Genomic DNA, 14221 nt, shown 5'->3' on the forward strand with positions numbered 1-14221 from the left:
TCTTCTCCAGTGTTGAAAGTGGCATGATCTGATGGATGCCTTCTCATCTCGGTCAATCCAGTGATGTCGTGCTTGATCTTTACTTGCACCATCAGGTCCTCGATGGATGCTTCTCACGCCAGTGTATGTGTGTTAAAACTGCAGATAGTCATTTTAGTCTTTCTTCGTTTTGGCAGCCTAGTTCAGCCCTGAGATTTTAGCAGCCTCTCCTTGCTCGTCCTTCTCAATGCTGCGCTATTGGGGGGCTCTTCCAAGGTCAGGGGAATGAAGCCCATTATTGTTACTATTTTTGGCATAGTGAATATGCCACGGGTAGCTTGTCAGGCTCTGCCATGTGGGTGGCATGTTGTAATGATCATCATGCTGACAAACATGCCACATACCTTGTGCATGGATGTAATGCTCATGTACAGATAGTACTGGCCAGATCGACACAGTAGATGAAACGAATCCAACCCTGCATCTGCCTGCATCTCTGGATAGCACCTGTTCGTTTGCTTTTCACGGGTTGGCACTGCTGGCACCCTCTCACCATGATGAGGTGGTGAACCATTGAGGGGATAATTGTGAACATGATGGAAGAGAAATATTAAAGTGTGGAATTTTGATGTCAAAAATAGTTAAAATCCAAAGCTATATCTTTTATCCTTCTCTTTCAAATCACTAGATATGCTTATTGTGCAAAAATATTAAATATGAGCAAGTAGTTGCAATACGCCACAGCTTCCCGTGACATATTCGATATGCCAAATACAGTAACAATAACAGGTCTCATTCCCCTGACCCTGAAAGAGCCTCAAATCTTTGGGAAAGATGAGTAAGGAGAAGCTGCTAAAATACTCAGGGCTGGCACGAATGGAGACCTAATGGTGGCCTCTTGAGCAAATCGATGAACAACGGGATGACAGTGATACAGTGCTATTTGTTTTATGATTATTTTCATGAGATTTGTACTTTATAAACAAGTCTTTTTATTTGTTTTGTGGATTTTTGGAAAACTTTTAATTTTCCTGTTACATAATAGTGGTAAATAACTATGTTTGGGTTCTAGGTGTTTGAAATTTGCTGGAATTGCTTGTTACTGTCACTGTCATCCCATTGTTTGTTGATTTGCTCGAGCAGGCACCAGTGACGTTTCTATTACACTCAGCCCTGAGATTTTAGAAGCCTCTCCTTACTCGTCTTTCCCAATGATTGGAGGCTTTTTCAGGGTCAGGGGAATGAGACCTATCATTACTGTTTTTGGCATATAGAATGTGCCACCGGTAGTTGCCAGGCTCTGCCTTGTGGAAGAGATACTCTCGGTAGCTTGCCGGCTTTCATATATATATGTATATATGTATACATATATATGTATATATATGTAATCTTTTACTGTATTTGGGATATGAATACCTCCTGGAGAGCTAACAAGGCTCTCCCAGGGGGGCAATAGACTCTTGGTAGCTTGTCAGGTTTTCCAAGAGGGAGAACAAGGCTATTAGATGCTGGAATTGTTTATGTAACTATATTATAGAAGTAGTGTTGATCACTTTGCAAGATAGTATGTGTAATACACCTAAGTAATTTGGGTCTTTAGCAACAATACACTGGCTAGGTACTGGTCATGCATATGAATAACCTGAGTTCAATCCCTAGTCATCCCATGTGGTCCCCTGAGCCTGCCATGACTGATCCCTGAGCACAGAGCTAGGACTAAGCCCTGAGTGCAGCATATATACCCCTCTCAAAAAAAAAAAAAAGATAAAGTAGACTAAACTTCAGGATGGGCTGGAGTGATAACGCAGTGGGTAGGGTGTTCATTCGGCTTGCACTCAGCCAACTCGGGTTTGATTCCTCTGCCCCTCTCGGAGAGCCCAGCAAGCCACCGAGAGTATCTCGTCTGCATGGCAGAGTCTGGCAAGCTACCATGGCATATTTGATATGCCAAAAACAGTAGCAACAAGTCTCACAATGGAGACATTACTGGTGCCCACTCAAATAAATCAATGAACAACGGGATGACAGCGACATAGTGATACAATGAAACTTCAGGATAAAATATTTTCCATTATGGATGCGTTAAGCATAATGAGTATACAGTTCACCTTTATACCAAAGCCCGTTTTCAGCAGACAAATGCTCTCTTCCCTGTGATGGTGCAGAATTCTAGGATCTGATATACTGTGGATCTGCCATCACATAAGGACTTGTCTATAAATCCCTTTATACTTAAAATGAAATGTAATAGGCATGATATATAATCTTCTCCAATATGTATGGAATAGCAAAATATGTCACCAATGATGTACTTATGTTGCCATGTATAGGTTTCTTGTATGGTTGGCAACTAAACATTTCTTAAATACATTATTTTTTTTGTTTGCTAAATGCAAAACTAACATGCTATTGCTATTAATTTATATTAAAAATCTGAACACTTTCTGACTCCAAGTAAAACTTTTCAAACTATAAAAAAATAACAAAAATAACCAATAATTATGCAAACATAGAGAAAACACAGAGATGAGAAAATAAGTAAAAAAGATAATGTTTTTCCTACGTAAGGGCTTGCTGGGGTCACTTTCACAGACAGGGTTGACATTGTTTGTATAGAGCTGCTCTACAAACAATGCTGAATGCAATTTATTTTTTTGCCTGCATTAAATGTAAAAAATATCTTCATATACCTTTAGTTAATGAAAGCAGTTATTAGTGAAGGTCTTCGATAATAATGAAGTGGTTTACAAGAATTTCCAAAGAGCAAGGGATATATGTATTTGAAGAGAGAGTAGTAAGAACATCAGGTATAAAAGAAGGAAAGAAAAAAGCTATGAGTTGAATAGAAGATATAAATCATGCTAAAAATTCAGGTTGCAAGTAAACAAAAAAATAAATCATTTTGGATAAGTAAAATATGGAAACCTTAAAGACCAAGCAAAGAGGAAGAATCATGGAAAAATATCATTTGACATGAATATTAAACTATGGAAGGGAATTACACGTGGGTAGAGCATAGAAATCTTGCCTTGAAAGTGGCGAGGTTAAGAATAGATATTGGTCATATTTGTGAATAAGGATATCAAATTGATCATTCCTTTTCTTTTTAAGTATTGAAAGTTGTAACCTTATGTTTCTGCAACTTTCTATCTCTGATCATTTTCCAGGAACTGGTGGTTGGTCACCAGCAGATTCCAAGGCTCAGCAGTGGCTGCAGGTGGATCTGGGAAACAGAATGGAAATCACAGCAGTGGCCACGCAGGGAAGATACGGCAGTTCTGACTGGGTAACAAGTTATAGCCTGATGTTCAGTGACACAGGACGCAACTGGAAACAGTACAAGCAAGAAGACAGCGTCTGGGTAGGATATCTTTTCTTTTCATGTAAACAAAAGTAAAATATGATCCTGGTAACCAGTGATGTCTCTATCATTTCCCTTTACCCCATATTGTTGGAAGTTTAATAATTATTAACTGTAGATTCTCTTTTAACTATTGATTGCCCATTCAAAAAATTAATTGGACGTTATATAAGTCCTATCTCCAACAGGACTTCATTTACTAGGAACATTGGAATGTTTGTTGGAAAAGTTTAGCAATTTCCTTCTATTCTGGTAACTTAAGTTAATTCCTTTACACCTTAGGTACTTCATATGTATTATAGGTTCCCTAACTTATTGGGATATCACCTCCTTTTCTGAAATATAAAGTGAAATAAAAACATAAAAGAACTCATAACTCCCCTGAAGATCTACTTTAGGTGAACACACAGAGCACGCCCCCCAGCTATACCTGAGTCTACTACTGACCCCTTTACCCTTAATTCCCACACAAGGTAGTATTACCCTCATTGAGAAATGAAAGTAATGACCTAAACAGAGACATACATTTTGGGAATCTGACTGTTAATGAAAATGTATAAAATATTTATATGCTAACCTGCTTATCATGTATCATTGCAATCTATAAAGCTTATCATGACTCACCTGACTCAGTTATATACATTGAGCAAAGTTGACTAGTTTTCTTGATCTTGGTATGGAATTAACTTACTGATGTCAGTCACAGTATTGACCAGTTCTTAACAAAGATTTGAAAACAATTGAATGGGTTATATATATATATATATATATACATATATAAAATAAATACAACTACATAATCTTCAGTTTTGATCGCAAGCCCAAGTTCTTGACTTTATAATGTCAAAATGAAGGATTGTTGCCAGACTATGAGGGTCAAAAAAGAAAGGATTACAGCCTGAATCAGTGTAAGAAGGCTTCAAAATCTCTTTCCTGTATTTGTGGGTTAATGCCACTTTGCATTTTGGATGGAAAACAAGTCTCTATTATTTCTAAATAAACATACAAAGTAAAGATTTGCAATTTGGTAATAACATTTTCTTTTCATAATCTCCCTAAATGCTTTCCACCTTAAGTCAGTGCCAAATATGATTTCAAATTGTTGGTATTTCCAAATTTTTATGTGTTGATCCCCTGATTATACAAACATATATACAGATATATATGTGTGTGTGCTTATGCTTATATCTATACATATATATGTAATCCATTCTTTAATTGCCTACTCATAATTGGTTCTGACTGAAAAATTTGGTAAACTAGAAATTTCCTAGTAGACATAAAAATAGTATAAGATCAAGGTAGATTAAAAATATGTATCTTGACTCTGAATTATTTATTATTTCGGGTTGGGCTGTAGTATTTATTCATGGAGAACATGGATTATCCTCATTTTAAAAAGTAGGTGAGAGATGCTAGGTGGTATTACTCTGGGCATTCATGACTTTGTACTCAGGGATTACCTTTGGAGGTGCTCAGGGAGGACCCTTAGAAGGGACATGGGGAGCAATCACCCTGCCTGCTGTCCTATTCCTCTGGGCTCCGGATTATTCAGATTTTTAAAATAATCCTTTGGAAATTTTGCATTTTGTTTCCCTCACCTTTGAAATCCCACAAATAGCTAGCGTGTTTTTGCTTTGATTTACTTTAAAATGAACAATAAGCACGTATTCCATTTTTAGAAAATTTAATGTTTATGTTTACTGTAGAGGGACAAATAGGTATGTGATTATTTCTTTTCTTTGACATTTCTATCAGAAAACGTTGTTTTTGAGATGCAGTTGTGGTTTTGAGTAATTTTTATCTAAAATTTAAAAAAGAAAAACCTGTATTTTATTTTTCTATATCCAAATGAAGAGGTTTCAGCCAATGCGTATCAGGCCAGTGTGTATTTCAAGCACTGATATTTACTCTAGGCTTGTGAATACCCATTTTATTTCCTTGCCCTTGTTGATTTACTTGTATTAACAAATATCTCTAAGTCCCTTAAAAGTTGGGGTTTCGCTTGAGGTAAAAGACATAGTACAGGGGTTAAAGCATTTGTCTATCATACAGCCACCTGCTTCAGTCTCCAGCCTGGCTAGCAGGTACCCTCCAGAGAACAGAGCATGAAAGAACAGCCTCTGAGCACCACTGAACTGGTAATCAAACATAAAAGTTACCACCACCAGCAGCACACTCCATTATAAAAAAAGGGGAGGAGGGTTTGTCTTAATAAGCTCTGTACCTTTTTTGTTTATTATTCCTAGACCAAGTAAGAACTAGATTTTGGATGGTTATGAAAAGAACTGCAAAATTAGTAAGACTGCTAGAGTTGACGGGGAGAAAACTATTCCCTTTTTATCTCATTCTCAAAACAGTCTTGACATTTAGGGAGGTAAACTATGCAGTGGGCCAAGGAAAAAAAAAGGCAGGAAAACATTATGCTAAGTAAGTCAGTAAATTCCAGTTTTCACTTGCTCAGGGCTGCTTACAATGCCTGCAGGCTACTTGGGAAAGGCAGCAGCTACACAACCACCTGTCAGGTGCAAACCCCAGAGGAGCAGACTTTCAGAAGGATCATCACAACTTTTAATTTACAGACTAATACACAGTAACATTGGACATTAACAACAAAATCATGTACAGTGACAAGGCTCAAAATGGAAAAATGCCCATGATGTCAATATTACGGAAATTAACATTGGCTAAATAATTATACCTCTCATTTGCAAGTGTACAAGTAAAAATGTTGCACATATAATAAAAAATATACTGTTAGTAAAATTTCTGTAAGTAGATATGTGTATATGTGTGTGCATATATATATACACTCACCTATCAAATTATACATTTAATGTTAATATATCCATGAGTCAGAAGCTTGAAGCTCATAGAAACAAACCAAGGCTCATATAAATAGAAATCAGTATAGAAAAATGGAAAGAAATATTATAATATACTAAATCACAAAATTATGCTTCTGTGTCTGCAAGTGATAGTATAGTGGTTATGTCACTTAACTTGCCTCACATGCACCTGACCCTGGTTCAGTTTCCAGAACCACGTGTAGCTCTCCTGCATACTAGGAGTGATTCCTGAGTTCAGAGCCAGGGCTAAGCCCTAAGCGTCATAGGGTAGACCTCCCAAGAACAGACAAACCAGCAAAAAATACCCCCAAATGTGCTTTTGTCTTCTCTCTCTGGATTTTTTTTCTTTTAGGCCACAGTCTATTGGTGCTCAGGGCTTATTCCTCAGTGTGCTCAAGTTCACTTCTGGTGGTCCTGAGGTCAAATTGAGTTCTGTGGATCCAACCAAGGTCAACCTCCTTTGAAACAAGAACTCTCTCTCCAGCCTGCTACTTCTCTATTACTGTATCTTATTTTTAAAAATCCTTGCAAAATATACTTATTTTTCTAAACTTAGGTAAATTTTGTCAGAGTTACTATGTAAAAAAATTAAAATCTACTGTTTACTTCGTGTCCTTTACAAAAAAGAGAAAAAAATGATTACCTATCAGTGCTATACACAATAAATAGTGCCCAAGCTGTCAGAAATTGTCAACAATGTCCATCAACAAAGATTCTATTTTTGTTTTGTTTTGTTTTGTTTTGTTTTAAGACCACACCTGCTGGTGCTCAGGACTTTCTCCATGTTCTGTGCTCAGAGATCAGTCCTAGCTTGTGGGCTATGGTGTCTATATAGGTTGCTGAGGCTTGAACCCAAGTTAGCCATGCACAAGGCAAGCTCCTTACCCACTGCACTAATCACTCTGGTCCCCATAGACTCAATGTTCAATAAAAACTTTAGTCTGGCCATTCTGCCCTGCATATAGCCATCTCCTCTAAACTCTGCAAATGTGAGTTGTGACTAGTATTCATTAGTACTTCTATAAGATTAAGTTGTTGAATGAATAGATTGTCATGAACGATGTGTGTGTGTGTGTTTGTGTGTGTGTTTTGATTTAAGTTTTCTCTATAGTTTAGATTCATTCAAGTCTGATAAACAAGTTATTTAGTACAAAGATAGTTTTTATTAAATTCTATAAGTTGCTCTCTGACTTAAAAAAATGTCAATACCTGGAACTGTAAAGTACTGAATTAATTAAGAATGATTGATCAAGAAATGAGAGAATTTTTGAGTGACAAAGTCTTATGGTCTTTAGAAGACTACCAGTTTCAGGATGATTTGGGATTTTAAGTTCTTAAGAAAATTTTTTTAAAAAGTTAACACGTGTTTTTGATATATCAAAGTACCAGTACTCAATATATTTATTTTTTCATGTTCACTTTAAGAGATTAATTTTGAAAGTACACTTGTTTATTGTACAGTGATACATACTTTTGTCCTAAGAGAGACAAAATGGAGTGCTGAGGATGAAAAAATCAGGTCAGCTGCAGGTAAGGCAAGCACCTGACCCACTGTATTATTTCCCTGGCCAAATATTTTTCTTATATAAATATCAAGGAAAATAATATTGACTAAAATCACACATCAAAAGTATATATATGCATATATTTCTGTGATGTGTAAATCGAAACATACATATTATGCTAGTATCCTTGTATAGAATGGGGAAATCATGCAAATTCTCTAGCACCCTCTGGATGCCTTATTTAGAACTATTATCATTTTATTTACTGGTACCAGTCTTATACAGTTCTTCTCTTAAGTTATGGTTTCAACTTCAAAGCATATTTTCTTTCCCCAGAATTCTATATCCTAGTCTTCCTTAAAACTCTAATGAGAAAGTTTGCCTATGTTATAAGGATTTGTTGTAATGCTACAAGCTTGTAATATATGACAAACTTTAAGCAAAGGGTATTTACAAATACCTAATTAAATATATACTTGGAACAAGTAAGTGGATATTTAAGACAAGCCGATCATCTAATATCTTCATAATAACTAGTAAAGAATCTAAAAATAGAAAATTCTTGTTGAAATCAGTATTCAGAAGGGATGCATTAGACTATCTTTGCAAAAGGCAATAAAACAGACTACCTAAAATTATGAATATGGCTGTTTCATTGGCAATTTAAAGATTGAACTTTAAAAAGCAGATGATTAGGAGAAATAAAAATAAAAATAGAAATAGAAATTTCAAAATCCACAGTTTCATGTAATGTTTCTATGTAACAATCTTTTGTTACCTTATTAGTAAAATGCAGTATATAGAAAACAGACATTGACATTTTTTAGTGATATTAGAATCTCTGGGGCTGGATCAATAGCACAGTGGTTGGGCGTTCACCTTACACGCGGCCTACCCGAGTTCGATTCCTCCAGCCCTCTCGGAGAGCCTGGCAAGCTACTGAGAGAATCGAGCCCGAGCTCTGAGTCTGGCAAGCTACCTATGCGTATTGGATATGCCAAAAACAGTAACAATAGGTCTCTCAATGACAGACGTTACTGGTGCCCACTCAAACAAATAGATGGCCAACGGGATTAGAATCTCTGGGCTGGAGGGTGAACGTGGCTGACCTGGGTTCAATTTCTCTGTCCCTCTCAGAGAGCCCTGCAAGCTACCGAGAGTATCCCGCGAACATGGCAGAGGCCTGGCAAGCTACCCGTGGCATATTCAAGATGCCAAAAACAGTAACAACAAGTCCCACAAAGGAGACCTTACAGGTGCCCTCTCGAGCAAATCAATGAGCAACAGGATGACAGTGATACAGTGATTAAAATCTCTAAGTATTAACGTACTGAAATTGTACTGTAATATATTGGGGTCCAGAGATATAGTAGGGAAGTTAAGGTGCTTTTCTTGCAGGTGGCTGACCCTGGTTCAGTCCACTGGGCACTGCATAATATCCCCCAACCAAAACCAGAAGTGATCGCTGATCTCAGAGGCATAAGCCACTAATACCACTTGATGTGTACTGCCCTGAAGATATAATCAATATAAACATAGGCATATAGCTGCAATCTATTCAAAATGCCTCAGTAAAGATCTGATAGTAATTGAATTAAGGTTGAGGTTCTGTATCACTGTCATCACTGTCATCTATCGCTCATTGATTTGCCCCAGTGGGCACCAGTAATGTCTCCATCGTAAAACTTGTTGTTACTGTTTTTGGCATATCAAATACGCCACAGGTACCTTGCTGGGCTCTACCGTGCGGGCAAGATACTCCCAGTAGCTTGGCAGGCTCTCCGAGAGGGGCGGAGATTCTGTAAAACAGATATAAAATGACTTTGATTAGTTCTGGTGTCCTCCCTCATTTTTTGTTACATGCTGTGTGTGTATCTGTGTGTATGTGTGTGTATTTGAGAAAGGGAGAGAGAGATGAAGTCCCTGAATATTAAAATATAAGAGAATTGTGATATTCATCATCATTCACATGCAAAGATCAAGGTGAAGAGTGATGGCATTTGGAATCTGTAACTATGGAAATTAACTTGGAAATGAGTGAGTGAAGTACATCTTAACATCTATAGGTGAAAAACATTTTATGGGTTAAAAATTTTTGTAGTTGATTTTTTTCCAGTCATAATAAGAAGTTAGTAAATTGTGAGTTCATGGACTAGGAATATTACTCCCATGTGCTGTTGCAGTCAAATTGGCTATAAAACTTGCCATTAGGGAGGATATTGAAGATAAGACATAATTATTTCTCAATTCTAAGATAATATTTTGTGAATAAACCTGAGATACATGGTATTACTGACTTTTTCCAAAAATGTAACAAAATACTAAAAAAACTCAAGAAGAACAAATTTTCATTGAATATTTGTAATTGAAAAGATGATGTGTCAATCTGGTTTGAGAAGAGGTACAGGATCTTGATCAAATTGTAGTTGTTTATTAATAATGAAGGTAAGATGAATTTTTAAATGGATAACTTACATTAACACAGAAACACTAGTAACTGTAAGTTTTCAGAGTGATGAATATCAGAACACAAAGAAAATTCTGATGTACATCAATAGGAAGTTAAATTTGAGATTCCTATAGCAGTGTACATAGTAAACTGTTGGATTAACAATGTTTTTAAAAATTCATAGTCAATGAACTTATGAATATAAAAAGAGCTCAGTGATTAAATGATACAGTAAGAGTTTCTACTGAAGTAATTCTCATAGTGGGCTCCCAAAGGTAGGCCAAAGAGTTGAAGCACATACTTTGCATGTAGGTGGTCTAGATTAGTCATGATAATTCATGGTCAACTAAATACAATCAAAAATGATTTGACCCATGGAAATTAGAGTAGCCTCTTGGTACCACCATATTTGGCCCCCAAATTCAAATAAAAAACAAAACTTTAAAAGTGAATAATAAGAGCACCTGAACTGAATGGATTTAATTATAGAAATAGAGGAGTTTTTCTGTTCTAAGAAAATGTACATTATTATTGCTTCATCTTTATATGGTTTTCAAATGTCTACAATATAACCAGACTGGAGTGATAGCACAGCAGTAGGGCATTCGCCATTCACAAGACCGACCTGGGTTCAATTCCTTCACCCCTCTTGGAGAGCACAAGAAGCTACCGAGAGTATCCCGCCCACAAGGCAGAGCCTGGCAAGCTACCCGTGGCATATTCAATATGCCAAAAACAGTAACAACAAGTCTCACAATGAAAATATATTTTCTTCAACTATTTTCAGACCAATTCTGCTGATAGGTTTGACACTATTTGGTCATAATTATTTGAAATTGGTTAAGATAATTTTTGTCTTAATTTTTTTTGTCTGTAAAACAATCATTTGGTGAAGACTTGGAAGATACTTATGTACATATTCCCCAATTTGTCCCTGCGCTATTTAAACATTAAACCTCAGTTAATTTTTTTGTCATTAAAAATAAATTTATAGTGAATCACCGCCGTGAAATAAAATTACAGACTTACAAACATTCATGCTTGCGTTTCAGTCATACAATGATCTAGTACTAGTGCCTCCCTCCACTAGTACCCATTTTCCATCACCAATGGTCCCAGCATCCCTCCCACCAGCCCCACCCTATCCCCTCCACACCACCCCGCCTCTATGGCAGGGCATTCCCATTTGCTCTCTCTCTCCTTTTGGGTGTTGTGGTTTGCTATAGAGGTATTAAGAAGGTATCATGTTCAGTCTATTTCCAGCCAATATCTCTCATCCCTAGCGGGCCCACCTAGCCCCCTTTGCTTGATGGTCCCTTCTCTATCTGAGCTGCCTTTTCTCCCAGCATATAAGGCCAACTTCTAAGCTGTGGAGTAATCCTCCCAGTCCTTATCTCTACCATTCTTGGGTGTTAGTCTCCCATTCTGTTACTTCATATTCCACAAATGAATGCAATATTTCTATGTCTTTCCTTCTCTTTCTGACTCATTTCACTTAACATGATACTTTACATATTGATCCACCTATATGCAAATTTCATGACTTCATCATTTCTAACAGCTGCGTAGTATCCCATTGTGTACATGTACCAAAGTTTCTTTAGCCAGTCATCTGTTCTTGGGCACTCGGGTTTTTTCCAGATTCTGTCTAATGTAGACAGTACTTCAATAAATAAACAGGTGCAAATGTCACTTTTACTATACATTTTTGCATTTCTGGTATATATTTCCAAAAGTGGTATTGCTGGGTCAAATGGGAACTCAATTTCTAATTTTTTGAGAAGCGTCCATGTTGATTAAACCTCAGTTATTTTCTCATGAAACACAGACAGAAAAAAGTTACTCTTTTCCTACAGAATATTCTTTTGGATCTTTTCATGAAAACTAAAGGTACTGACTTCTTTTATTTACTAATATAGCCACGTGTTGTCTTTTTGATAATCCCTGTGAGTTGAATATCTCTGTCTACTCAGCCATTCTGTGTGTGAAGGATTTAAAGCCCCCCACTCCCCCATCACTCACTCTTCTCTGTGTATATTGTATTTTATTAGTATTACAATGACTTCTATAAAAATGATGTTTTCTTCCCCCAATATATCAATAAATTTCATTCATTATTTTAGAATCTTTTGACCTGTACAGTATGAAAGTCTATGGTTTCCTGAAGCTTTCTGAAGTGTCTGTTAATATGGAAGACTCACATAGTTATCCAGACTTTTCTCACACAAAATTCAATTGAAATACTGCATTATACATTTTGGTCACCAGTTCCGTGATTTCATCCCTGAGTGACTTCCAAATTTCTTGGAGATGCTCTCTGATCTTCATGATTTATATACATTTATTCTGCCAATTTGGGCTAGAACATCCTGAGTATTGATCACTGTTTGATATAGTACTTTAAGCCTACCAATTTCAGAAAACAATTTGAGAGTGAGAATCTCATTACCATCAACATATAACTTTTAAATTCTCATTATACTCCAAACACTTTGCTAATGTTGGGCATAAAAGGGGGACTTGTAAGGTATAGTTAATCCCTTCCCTAAATATACAGTCCCACTCAGGAGACAAATGGTTCTTCCTGCAGTACAGCATGCTGTGTGAGTAGTACTGATGACATTTTAAATTCATGAAATTCTTGAGAAGGAATCTTTAGCAATACATGGGCAGGGGACAATTTAATGAAACCCAAAAGTAGGGTTAAATTTTCAGTTGACTTCCCAACACTTCTGATGTGTTACATATCTAGTGAAAAAAATCAGCAAAGGCAGGAAGACAGGAAGAGAGAATGACGATAATGAAGGAACAGCAGAAGAATCACTATAAGCAAATTCTTGAAGGAAGATGTACAGATGTACTTGAGACACACCAAATTTCTATACTTAGATACAAGATTTGTAAGACTCTCCTAGTTAGCTGCTTGGCATAATCTGGTAGAGGGAATCTAGAGAGAGATTGTAGGCTGCTTGCAACCTCATATCTTCTTTAACTACAGACCAAAGCTAAGGACTGATAACGTGGTAAACACTTAGCTTTGATAACCTTTGTTAAATATCAAAGACCATGTGTAAAAAAATGCTATGAAATATGAAAATTTTGAATTTTATACAAATTAACAAATTTTTGATATAAATATTTATGTCATTACACATTATTGTCAGTTCCCTATTATTAAAAGCTCATTTAAGATATAGAGACACGCTGAATCATACCTCTTTTGTAGATATCACCCAAGTAAAAGACATGTTATCAAGTTAAGTCGGTATAATAGAAACGAGGGATAAAAAGAAATGCAGTAGTTTTATTTTGTCAGGTTCCAGATGCATTGTTGGTTGTCTGCATGAGATCACATACAGACATAATGCTAAATTATTCCTCAGAAGTTATTCTCTCCACCCATGGTTTGTGTATGTGTAGAACCTTCTATAGATGCCCTTTGCATGCATTCCTCTCTATTGCCCTCCTGAGTCATTGCTTAGTGATCTCTCTTGTGGGTTACAATGACCAATATACGGAGATAAAACACAAACTCCCCTATGAATCCAGTATAGAGCAGATGAGTAAAAGCTTTAAAAGCTTAATATTATCATTGAAGTCTCCCCATTATTCTGTCTTTATAACTTTGCTAATTTAAGATTATTTTACAACTGGACAGGTTTAGCAGAAAAAGATAGGGGAGATTGGTCAATCAGCGTTACCAAAATAACAGCTGGTCTTGACTCAAGAGTCAGAAGGCTTCATCCAGTGTTTTTGTTTTACATTTAGCCATGGAAAATTTCTCTCAGCACCCCTTTCCTATCTGTGTTCCTGTATTAAAGCAAAATTTTGCAACAGTGTTTCAGAGAATTTACCAACATGAATCTGCTCTTTTTAAGGAGCAAATCATTTAACTAGTTCACACATGTGGCAGTTAAACACATAATATGGATAGGACATCCACAGGCCCTCTTCAAAGTGAATATTCATATGGACATTCAAGGGAATAGCAGATGTTCTCCATTCCCACAATGAGACAGGTTGCTTTTAAAGAGACAACATCCAACAGCTGATATCAAAGTAAGAAAATCTGCTTAAA

At 36.4% G+C, this 14221-nt stretch overlaps 1 protein-coding gene across 1 annotated transcript in view; it reads left to right on the forward strand.

Annotated features, from left to right (window-relative positions):
* CNTNAP5 (contactin associated protein family member 5) overlaps positions 1-14221 on the forward strand; it is a 932137-nt gene that overhangs the window by 226053 nt on the left and 691863 nt on the right. Inside the window, exon 3 of the mRNA XM_055120538.1 lies at positions 3147-3340. Within this exon, the coding sequence (XP_054976513.1) occupies positions 3147-3340 (194 nt within the window). The remainder of the gene's footprint in view (positions 1-3146; positions 3341-14221) is intronic.

This window comes from Sorex araneus, chromosome X, assembly GCF_027595985.1.
Source record: "Sorex araneus isolate mSorAra2 chromosome X, mSorAra2.pri, whole genome shotgun sequence".
NCBI lineage: Eukaryota > Metazoa > Chordata > Mammalia > Eulipotyphla > Soricidae > Sorex > Sorex araneus.